We start from the raw sequence: 11,256 nt of genomic DNA on the forward strand, positions 1-11,256 counted from the left end.
AACTGTGACAGAGAAGGGAATAGGTGGCTTGCAGGCTGTGGGTGTGTTAGAGCCCAGTGACATGCATGTTTTAGCTCAGCATCTATGAGCCGTGTTAGCAGCTTCATTACCTCATAGGTAATGAGGCTCTAAAAATAAAGTCATTTTCAGTTTAGTTTCAGCTCTTCACCATGGTAATATTATGTTTTGGAAATAAGATAATAGTGTGGTAATAAATACAGCAATGGGGGTTATATTTTCATAATGTTAAGGTGATGGGGGTACATTTGTATTTATTTATTATTACAGTCAAATTAAGTAGAATTGAGCTGTTTTCATTTTCTAACTCTGTTTAACTGCTTCCATGAAAATACTGGAGCTCTTGGTGTTTGGCTTCCACATTGTAAGATCTAGGCCTTTTATTACCTGGGTTAGCGCATTGCTTATACTGAGCTATTACCTGCTTATTACGTACTAGCGACTACAATAGTTTCACTGTATTAATATTTTTTTATTATAATTGATATAATAACCCTTTTTTCATCATCATTACTGAAATATTACATCCCTATGATCTTGTAAAAAGCTCCATGCAGCTGCAGTCATTTCTCAGGTGACCCAGTTCTGGGTAATTACAGGTGATGATTACTAACCCAGCCTCTTTCTGTTGTGCGCACATAAACATTCACAAAGCGAAATGACACCCCTCCCTCTCCCTTTTCCTCCCCAGTTATGGGGCTCTATAACTGTGCTTTCATCTCAGACATGCGGAGAACAGCCCAGCAGCACATCACTGACCAACACGGGACTAAATCTAGTTTTACAGAGCAGAGCGGAACTGCAGGGGCACAACACAGGTAAAAGATGTGTAAACTAAAGAAGCTTTTTGTAAATAAAAAAAAAAGCTTATTTAGTTTTCTTAATTATTTAATTTTCCTTTATCTGATCATTTAAATCCACGCTTTCATGCCAGATGTTTCTAGTAAGTTTATGTTTTAATTTAAATTAATAACAGCTCAACATTGTCATTTTCTGTGCTAAATTTGCATGATGTCGTTCGTTAGACAGAGTATACGTTCTACATGTAACACAGAAATGTTATTGACTTTACTTTGTGAAGATGATGGTGGAATCAGCAGACAATTACAGTGAAGACTGTGGGTCTGGATGCAACGACTCCGCAGCTTTGGAGGGACAGAGGCCACCGGTGCTGGTCGACGCCTGGCTGGTGCCCACTTTCTTCAGCCTCATCATGCTGCTCGGTCTGGTCGGCAACTCACTGGTCATACATGTGGTCACGAAACACCAGCAGATGAAGACTGTTACCAACTTTTACATAGGTAACATTTCTGAAGCTCTCTTTTTGTGTCTTAATACTTCCAATAGTGGAAAGTAACATTTACTCAGTACATGTACTCAGTTACTGTAATTATGTTAATATTCTACTCCATTACACTGATTTAGCTGTTTTAAATGCACATCTTTTACTTGTAGTATTTGAAGTAGATTTATAGTGTCCTGCTGTTACTTTAACTTTGATGAAAGAAATATTCTCTGAAGTTGCACAGTTTCATACTTTGTGAAAGTGGGATGGAAACTATGACTTTCCAAAGTAAAAACAGACCACATAAAAAAAAACTAAAAATTAGTTAGTTGGTGAATTTTGAAAAGCAGAACATTCAGCATCGGCCAGTGTTACGGTGATGTTTCTCTGTTTATTGCTCACTGTTCCTGTTCTCCTCCAGTAAATCTGGCCACCACCGACATCTTGTTTCTGGTCTGCTGCGTGCCCTTCACTGCCACACTTTACCCACTGCCCAGCTGGATCTTTGGAGAGTTTATGTGCCGACTGGTGAATTACCTTCAGCAAGTGAGATCCACTCAATTTAACAACTGGACACATTGTGATGATTATACCATTAATAACTGTCAGTAAAATAGTGATTGTTGGCAGACAACACCATAGTATTGGTATCATCAGTAAAATATCAGCATAATATATAAAAATGTTTAATATATGATCAACAAATTGGAATCATTCTTCATGTCAGCTCATTAAAAGTAGTAAAAGTAACAGAGGAAAACATATTGTGTGTGCGTGTGTGTGTGTTTCAGGTGACAGCTCAGGCAACATGTATCACTCTGTCAGCTATGAGCGTCGACCGCTGCTACGTAACCATCTATCCTCTGCAGTCACTGCGACACCGCACTCCCCGCATGGCTCTGGGCGTCTCTGTGTCTATCTGGATAGGTATCACAAAATAAACCTCATACACATACAGACGCCCTTTTGATTTGTTGCTTGTCGGAGTCACCATCTAGTGGAGATAAGTTTGATTTATTATAAACATCACAGTTGAGACACAGACACTCTGTCACTCTGTCCCCTGCAGGCTCCTTGCTCTTGTCCATTCCTGTAGCTGTGTACCAGCGTCTGGAGGCAGGATACTGGTTTGGTCCTCAGACCTACTGCACTGAGGTCTTCCCCTCTGTCCACCTCCAGAGAGCGTTTATCATCTACACCTTCCTGGCCGTCTACTTGCTGCCCCTGCTCACCATCACTGCCTGTTATGCCTTCATGCTCAAGCGCATGGGCAAACCCAGTGTGAATCCCGTTGACAGTAGCTACCAAGTAAGAGAACAATGTTGAATTCACTCATTAAATCCACAGAGAACTACATATGTTTCAGTTGTTACAAATCCTCCCTGATTCCAGCTCCAGGCTCAGGCAGAACGAGCTGCAGCAGTACGGGCACGGGTCTCCCGCATGGTAGTCGTGATGGTGGTCCTCTTCCTCATCTGTTGGGGCCCCATCCAGGTCTGCATCCTCCTGCAAGCTTTTGGCCTCCGCAGTTATGTTCTATACAAGGTGACTTACTTCTGATGGTTAATTAAATAAGACTCACTAGGGTAGAGGTGCAACCAATAATAAATATGTTATTCAGATAGGCAGAGATAGCTCTGAGTCATTTTTGATTAATTCCCTGTGGTTTTATGTTTTCAAACCTACTTTACTTTTTAAATATTCTCTGGGATGAGGGAGTGACAGTGAGTGACAGGACTGTGGTGTCAGAAAAAAACTGTAACAGGACCAAAGCCTTTCATCTACCTGTCTTCATTTTATTTTCCACCTGCAGCTGAAGATTTGGGGTCACTGCATGTCTTACACCAACTCTTCTGTCAACCCTCTGGTTTATGCTTTTATGGGCAACAACTTCAGAAAGGCCTTCAAGCACGCCTTCCCTGCCATGTTTCTGTGGCGCACGAGGCGGAGAGTCAGGGTGGGAAACATGGATGCACAGGAAGGGGGAGAGCTGGATCGCCGGGATCCCAAAGGCGAAGCAGAGTTGCACTTTCTTTCATCTGGATCCTAAAGGCCACGCCGTGCATTCGGACACTGTACGTTCATTGTTTATTTATAGTTTGTGCAGGAGATGAGAGCAGTCTGCCCACATTGGCATGTGTGTGCATGGACCAACACACACGCAGGCACAGGTCAGACACCGGTCTGTCTCTTTGTGCAAAATTGGTGCTCGCCAAGATAACCACACGCGCACACACACACACACACACTGAGGAGCAATTTCTCCCATGTGATCTCTTAAAAAGGACAAACCAGTCAGGTGCCTCTCTCGTGACCTTCACGAGCTTCTGAAATACAATTATGTTTGTCACGTTTTTTCAAGCGTAGCCGGACTGAGGCAGTCAGTTAACTGTCAAAATGTGTTTTTGGATCATCAGCTGAACTTTATCTCCATAAAACACGGTCACACATATTAGCTCTTCGAGTAATAGAATAAAGGCTAAAGGTAGAAACTAAGTTCGTCATTTGTTGCTATTCATCATTTGTTAGTGAACATTTATCCTGGAAAAGTGTTAACCAGCTATAAAAGGTGCACAAAGGATGCACACACACACACACACACACACACCTTGGTCTGTTTCTTGTATCCTTGTTTAGCCTGGTTTAGTTATTCAGGCTTGTTATGGTGGTTCAACCTCATGTATTGTGCATGCTGGGAAAAACACTCACAACTCAGACTCTAGCCAGGCTAAATGTGCATGATGCCAATGTGTGGAATAGGAGGAAGTGTTGCATTTACTTGCTAAAATAGAAACAATCTAAAAATGACACACACACAAAAGATTATTATATATATATATATATATATATGAAGAATTTGTATGTTACATTCATCAGAAAAGAATTACTGTGTATAATAAATGAAAGACTAAAACAAGGGGTTAATTATATTTGTATATTGTTTTGTATGAAGTTTGCATTTCATATAATGTTTTGCTCAACTGGTGGGTTTATTAGTCTGTCACATTGATAACTATGAGAATGAAAGTCAGTCCACGTTGTAACTTAATTGCACTGGTGCGGTCTCAGTGGGACCAATCAGTCCAGACCTATGTCAATATTCACCAATGACATTCGTTTATTAAACAGACATGAGAGCTCAGCCAATGGGATGACCGACTGAGATTTCCGGGTCCTGTGATGCCTTCAATGATATAAAAAAAATTTAAGTGTTCATGTTTTATAGATTTGGAAACATGCAACAAACAACAAACCAATAAACAAAAAAAGCAGATGACTCAGCACTCCAGACTCTCAGCGTCCCCCAAGGTCACACTGTATTAAACTTTAGCTGGTAAATTCATTTTTGTTTTGTTTTGTTTTTTTGAGAATAACAAATAAACCTGTTGATTCTTTAACATTTGATTTTAAGATTTATTTGTTTTCATTCGGTCAACTGGCCGACTAATTGATCAGTCAACTAACTATTGCGACTCATATCAAAATGCATACGCAGCGGTGACCTCACTGTACTTCACTGAGTTACTGTAGTTAGTGCAGAACACGAGTTTTCGAGGAGCGCTTGAACGCAGCATTTTCCACACCGAAGATTGCAGGAGAGCTACAGCCGAAGGAAATCATTCCCATTGATGACTCCAACTGAGGCAACATCCACCAGCTGAAAACGAGACAGCATTTCATCATGGAGCAGAAACAAACCATCAACTTTGGAGCTGGACCTGCAAAACTCCCCCAATCCGTAAGTTTAGATCCCGGCCTGCTTGTGTAACGTTGGAAAAGCTGTAATATACGAGGCAATTAGCCCATAAGCAGCAAACTGCTGCAAAGGAAAAATGTGGAGGAGATTTAGATTTCGTGTGATGGAGGTGGGTTTTTATCTCATGCACGTTTCTGATCCTGCGCAGCGTTTGCGTACTCGCTGTGAAGTGGGTCCTCACAGTGTGGCCTGCAGCCATGTGGGGAAAACGATGCTTTCAGTGCTGTTGCTGCTGTCGATTTGGCATTTGTCAGCGGATCCCACAGGCTGAAAACGCACTGTTGAGTTGCATCAGCCTCGATCATGTGGAAACCTGCTCCTTTGTGTTTTATTGGCAGCAGCAGATGTGACCGCTAGATGGCAGGAAACACAATGCGTGTCACTAGAGCACTGTCATACTTCACACAAATGTTGTAAAACTGGTTAATGTGATGCGCAGATAAGTGTTCTGCACACGACAGAGCTGTGATTGAGTCATTATTTCCTGCTATTTTACAAACCAAATGATGCCAGTAAACATTAAATGATTTAAATTTAAAGCAGCTCTACTAGTTTTGAACTTGCATCTTGTTTCTTGTTCAAACCTCTTAAACCATTTCTGTGTTTGTCCAGAAATATATAAAAGATATTTTATCTGTGATCACCTGTTGCAGGTGCTGCTTCAAGCACAGAAGGAGCTGATCAACTACAGCGATACTGGTATTAGTGTTCTTGGTGAGTAGAAGTATTTTAAATTACTATGAAACAAAACGTACACTGATAGAAATGGGATGAATAAAACACCTGTCCATATAATAACATAGCTTATCCCTGCTTTCTCCCAAATATAATCAGCGTTTGCTGAAAGGTCAGTAAACGTCCGTGCCAGTGAGATTAAACTCGAAATGTTTTTGATTCTGTTTGAACCAGAGATGAGTCATCGATCGTCAGACTTCAACAAAATCCTCAACAAAACAGAGAGTCTCCTGCGAGAGCTGCTGTAAGTGCTGCCTGTGTTTCACAGAGCTTCGCTCCTCTTTCCTCAGAGACAGTAAGCGTGGTGCTGCACTTCAAGAGCAGGGTGTTAGTTCACATTCTCACACAGTATAAAGTGCACGTTACTGTGTGTTGGTAAAACATTTTATAGAAACAGTGGCAGGAGATTTGAGATGAATCGTTTAAATGAATATATTTATCAATTTGAATTTAACTACTGTGCTGTACAGTAAATATTTAACTAACTTTATATGCACTGTTAACACAGGGACCTTTTTGTCTTCACAGAAATATCCCAGACAACTACAAGGTGATGTTTCTGCAGGGTGGTGGATCCGGACAGTTCAGCGCTGTTCCCCTTAACCTGATCGGCCTGAAGGAGGACAGCTGTGCTGATTACCTGGTGACCGGCACCTGGTCTGCAAAAGCGGCAAAAGAAGCCGAGAAATACGGAAAAATCAACGTTGTTCACCCAAAGCTGAATAGTTACACCAGTAAGTCTGCGTGCATGGATTAAAAAGAGGTCTTAAAGCTGACAGAGGCAGAGTGAGGATGATTTTCTTATTGTAACTAAAAAAAATCTGCCCACTACAACATCCTCCATTTCTTCTCACATTTTTCCCTTTTGCTTCAAAGTTCATCAGCTCTTATGAGCAGTCATTCTCATTCACTCCGGGTAAGGACAGTCCCCCTGTGTGCCCAAGCTGTTACGTAATAAACAATAGAGGCGACTGCCAGTAAAAGACTCTGGTATGCGAGCAGCCTTTTCCACGTGGTTGGGTCTCACTGGGGTTCATCCCAGTGCTACTAATGTTAGGATGCAGATTATAATTGGAAATGTAAAATGTATTTCAATTGTGTTCTGTGATTGACCCCTCCAGAAATCCCTGACTCCAGCAGTTGGACCCTGAACCCCTCAGCTTCCTATGTTTACTATTGCTGTAATGAGACGGTCCATGGCGTGGAGTACAACTTCATACCTGAGACAAACGGGGTCGTCCTCGTCAGTGACATGTCCTCCAACTTTCTTTCCCGACCTGTGGATGTATCCAAGGTGAGGATAAGAACGCTGAGGCCGACGAATTGTGTTTTAGACGTCCTAAAGTAGCCACTGTACATAGGATGAACGCATTCGACTTTGGTGAAAACAGTCAGTTTAGTTTTGTGATTAGTTTCCCTCAAACCAAATGTAACAGTTTTTCTCACAAGTTGAACCAATTCATTTTATTGTGTCTTCCCTGCACTGTGTAGTTTGGGCTGATTTTTGCTGGGGCTCAGAAGAATGTGGGTTGTGCCGGGGTGACTGTGGTCATCGTGCGAGAGGACTTGATAGGCCATGCTCTGAAAGAGTGTCCGATTGTTCTGGACTACAAAGTGCAGGCTGAAATGAACTCCCTCTACAACACACCACCTTGTTTCAGGTACAGACTCCAGCCCTCTGTTTCTACTGACAGATAAAATACAGATTATAAAAAAAAAACAGAGGAAAGTATTACAGATAAAAAAATAAATAAATAAAAAAGTACTGTACTGTTGACTGTGATGTAACAACCTGTATATATATATTAATGTAAGTACAAAAAGAGGATGTACTGCTCAGAGTACTACTCCCATCACATAAAAGACTTAAAATAATTCAACATTTGAGGAAATATGCTTATTAGCCCTTTTCTGAGGAGTTGAGAAAAGATACAGTCATATCTGAGAGTCATATCTGTCAGCTACATATGAAGCTACAGCCAGTTAACCTTTGGACAGAGCCAGGCTAAATGTTCCCCCGTTCCCAGTCTTTATGCTGATATAAGCTACCTGCCAGCTGGCCACGTACTCATGCTGTAGGTAGTACAAACACTAGAATGGTACATAAACTGCCCGTCCAAAAAAAAAAAAGTCACCACCTGGATTTAACTAAGCAAATAGCTAAGAGCCTCCCACTGGATAATTACTGCATGGATGATTATGTTTCAGCCGGCAACAGGTTATTTAACCCTAACTGATGCAGTGAGTGGCTTCTCATTTCTTAAATGTCGGAGGACACATCGTGTGGTCGTGGAAAAGATGTTAATCTGTTTCAGAACCGTCAAATTATCCTCATGCATCAAGCAAAGAAAACATCTAAGGAGATTGATGAAACTACTAAAACTGGGTTAAGACAGTCTGTACAGAGTCCAGACCTTAACCCCATTAAGTGTCTCTGGGTTGTGCTGGAGAAGACTTTGTTCAGTGGTCCGACTCTCCCATCATCAATATAAGATCTTGGCAAAAAAATTAATGCAACTCTGGCCGGGAATAAATGTTGACATTGTATAAGCTTGTCGAAACTATGCCACAGTGAATGTGTAAAGTATTCAAAGCTATAGACGATTTTTAGGGGGATGGACAGTGTACTTTCTCATGTATCTTGGCAGGAAGGTCAAAAAGCAAAATGACTGTTTATTTATTTTCTTTACAAAATACAGAATTATGAATTATTATAGTTGTTTAACAATCACCATGTAAAGTGTATAAGAGCAGTAAAAGAACCTTTTACCACTTTTATGTGACAGCTTTAATCTCCCTCATGATTTTGTCGGTTCAGCATCTACATCATGGCTCTGGTGCTGGAGTGGATTAAGAACAACGGCGGCAGCGCTGCAATGGAAACGCTGAACAAGCGGAAGTCCTCCATGATTTATGACATCATCGATGCTTCTAATGGTTTCTATGTGTGAGTATCACAAAATGTCAGCAGCCTGTGTTCGAATAGGGGAAAACCCAGCGAAGGTGGAAATTGTCCAGCCCTTCACATTCAAGGAATATTTAGAGAGTGTCCCCTTAGGCTCTAGATTAGCACAGTCTTTCTTTGCAAAATGTAAAACTTTAACCTACTTCATCATGGAATATTGTAACTTCACTCTTTAGCTGAAGAAATAGAAACTATAATACTTTAAAACATTGGACATTAGGCTACAGTTGTGACAATCTTGTGCCATTAAGGCTAATAAGGAACTTAACTATGCTTTGCCTCATATGTTGTAATACTACCTGTACACACTCTTATAGGCTATAGACTTTTTTGGACTTGCAAAACAACTTAACCTATGAATTTTAATAGGATGAAATATCAGTGTACTGACCACATAATGTCAGCAGTGAGTTGATGTTGTAGACGCTTGCACTCATTTAACAGCTGTTAAACAGCTGTTTTATCATTTACGTAGAAATTGTTTTACCAACCAAGAGTTCTCTTTCATAGTATCACTAAGGCAGAAAAATAACATCAGCCTGAATAAGGGTGACGATTAACACAGGTGAAAAAGTAAACTAAGAACTCCCTGCTGTCTCTAGGTGTCCCGTAGAAGAGGGTTGTCGAAGCCGCATGAACGTACCGTTTCGTGTGGGGAAGAAAGAGGGAGACGACGCCTTGGAAAAGGAGTTCCTGGACGGAGCATCCAAGCGTGGGATGATATCGCTGAAAGGACACAGGTTAGTGTTGAAATGCCTCTTGACTGGATCCTGAATTCATTCAGTCAGTTTATGTGATGTAATGGTGTGAGACACCATTAGCTGAATGCATAGTGAGTTTGGTGTCTTGTGAAATACGTCCATCACTGAGCTGAGACTGTTTGTCTTCTCTTGCAGGTCAGTTGGAGGAATTCGTGCATCTCTGTACAACGCTGTAACACTGGAGGACACTGAGGCTCTGGCGGCGTATATGAAGGAATTTCTCAAAGAGCACCAATAAAACGGGCCTGAAAGTCTATTCTAATATTCTATTACTACAGTTTAAGCAAACCTGTGATTTACCCCTAGTAGAGGTTCTTGTTGGTCCTGGAAGGTGCACCTTAAGATACTTGAACATTATTCCTAACAGGCTTTAACCACTGCTTTTGCCAGTCTGCTTTCTTAATTATGTCTGCGTTTCATAGATGTACTATTTTAATGAATATGTTGACTAAAAGCCCTTTGGTGTACATAGTCTAGGTAATCCTTGTTGTTCAAAATATATTTACATTCCGGTATTTCTGACTGGCACTATGTGCATCTGCAGTGTCTTTTCTTGTCTTAAGTGCAGTTTGACAACAACCAGTGCACAACAACCCATCTGACCTAACTCATGCTTGCCTGACTTCCACTTTAAGAAGGAATTTTGGGACGAGGAATTTCAGTGCGCTCCATTTACTGATCGCGTTAGCCGCAGGTAAATGTGACTAATTTACACAACAGCACCATCTGTACCGTGGGCTTTTGTAAAGACCAGTTGCAGCAGCTGAACATCTCTGCAGTGATGCACACGTACGTACTTGTGCACGCCAGTGTGTCATTACGCTGTTATGTCACTGGTAGGTGTGGTAACAAGCGTAATGGTGCACTTAGACTCAGGCTGAGACACACGCTTGCTTGAGTTGTCATGCCTTTTTAACCCAACTCAGAGTTCAGTCTGATTGAACTTTGACCTATGATATCGTGAAGTTCCCCCAGTGCCAGTTTATTTCATTCATGAAATAATATTTGTGTGCAGCAGTCACCTTAACCACATCAATTAGACATGCTGCCATATATGAAAATGTCATTTTTCAGCCTTTTATACAACTTGGACTGCAAGAAATGAACAAATTCCAATTCTAACAATAAATAAAGTTAAAGGTAGAAGTCAAATAAAAGTTAACATAAATTCAAGATAAGCTCTTCAGAACAGACTCGCTCAACAGTGTCCAGTATTTAGTCTTAGCCATGTGCTATTGGTGCTAACATATTGGAGAAAAAAATTAAACTAGAAGATGTTTTTACAGCAATTGACCTCTAGGTGGAAGTATTCATCAAGAAATGTGTGTTTGCAATACCTATAGGTCTGTTTCAAATGATTCATGTCTGGTATTGCCCACCCCAGTCAGTAAAAATTAATGATGGATGTTGTGATTAAATGATGTTGCCAAAGCATGCACACAAATAGACTGACATCATATGGTAAATAATATAAAATGGTAAGTGTCCAACATTTACATAATACTGCAAACAATACACAAAAACAACAGCAATGAGTTGATACACATATGTTTATGTAGTTAATTCTGATAAGAACCACCTCCACCACATTTATCATACCATATATATATATATATATATATATATATCTTAGGTGATTATCTTAGGAATTAGTCCTCTCCAGAAGATGCCAAAAAAAGACTATCAGTGTGCAGTGGTAAGGATGAAGGAACAGAGCATGAGATGCACCATTTTC

The 11,256-nt window shown here is 40.7% G+C and overlaps 2 protein-coding genes across 2 annotated transcripts; both read left to right on the plus strand.

Annotated features, from left to right (window-relative positions):
- Positions 1-748: 748 nt before the first annotated feature.
- Positions 749-3,353, plus strand: kiss1rb (KISS1 receptor b). The gene is made up of 7 exons (XM_026343131.1): positions 749-836; positions 1,100-1,319; positions 1,725-1,849; positions 2,095-2,230; positions 2,373-2,611; positions 2,696-2,848; positions 3,117-3,353. The coding sequence occupies exons 2-7, from the start codon at positions 1,100-1,102 to the stop codon at positions 3,351-3,353; spliced, it is 1,110 nt and encodes a 369-aa protein (XP_026198916.1). The 5' UTR covers positions 749-836.
- Positions 3,354-4,870: 1,517 nt separating this feature from the next.
- On the plus strand, positions 4,871-10,929 carry psat1 (phosphoserine aminotransferase 1). The gene is made up of 9 exons (XM_026343126.1): positions 4,871-5,042; positions 5,714-5,774; positions 5,970-6,039; positions 6,324-6,529; positions 6,917-7,089; positions 7,287-7,456; positions 8,614-8,742; positions 9,363-9,500; positions 9,657-10,929. The coding sequence occupies exons 1-9, from the start codon at positions 4,986-4,988 to the stop codon at positions 9,757-9,759; spliced, it is 1,107 nt and encodes a 368-aa protein (XP_026198911.1). The 5' UTR covers positions 4,871-4,985; the 3' UTR covers positions 9,760-10,929.
- Positions 10,930-11,256: the final 327 nt, after the last annotated feature.

The sequence above is a fragment of the Anabas testudineus genome, chromosome 9 (genome assembly GCF_900324465.2).
Source record: "Anabas testudineus chromosome 9, fAnaTes1.2, whole genome shotgun sequence".
Taxonomy (NCBI): domain Eukaryota; kingdom Metazoa; phylum Chordata; class Actinopteri; order Anabantiformes; family Anabantidae; genus Anabas; species Anabas testudineus.

Bases quoted from the DNA above. Each gene is read 5' to 3' on its own strand.
- kiss1rb (XM_026343131.1), top strand. From the start codon at position 1,100: ATGATGGTGGAATCAGCAGACAATTACAGTGAAGACTGTGGGTCTGGA. The intron at 1,320-1,724 runs GTAACATTTCTG...GTTCTCCTCCAG, and splicing joins TGTTACCAACTTTTACATAG to TAAATCTGGCCACCACCGAC. The intron at 2,231-2,372 runs GTATCACAAAAT...TGTCCCCTGCAG, and splicing joins CTCTGTGTCTATCTGGATAG to GCTCCTTGCTCTTGTCCATT.
- psat1 (XM_026343126.1), top strand. From the start codon at position 4,986: ATGGAGCAGAAACAAACCATCAACTTTGGAGCTGGACCTGCAAAACTC. The intron at 5,043-5,713 runs GTAAGTTTAGAT...CACCTGTTGCAG, and splicing joins CTGCAAAACTCCCCCAATCC to GTGCTGCTTCAAGCACAGAA. The intron at 6,040-6,323 runs GTAAGTGCTGCC...TTGTCTTCACAG, and splicing joins AGTCTCCTGCGAGAGCTGCT to AAATATCCCAGACAACTACA.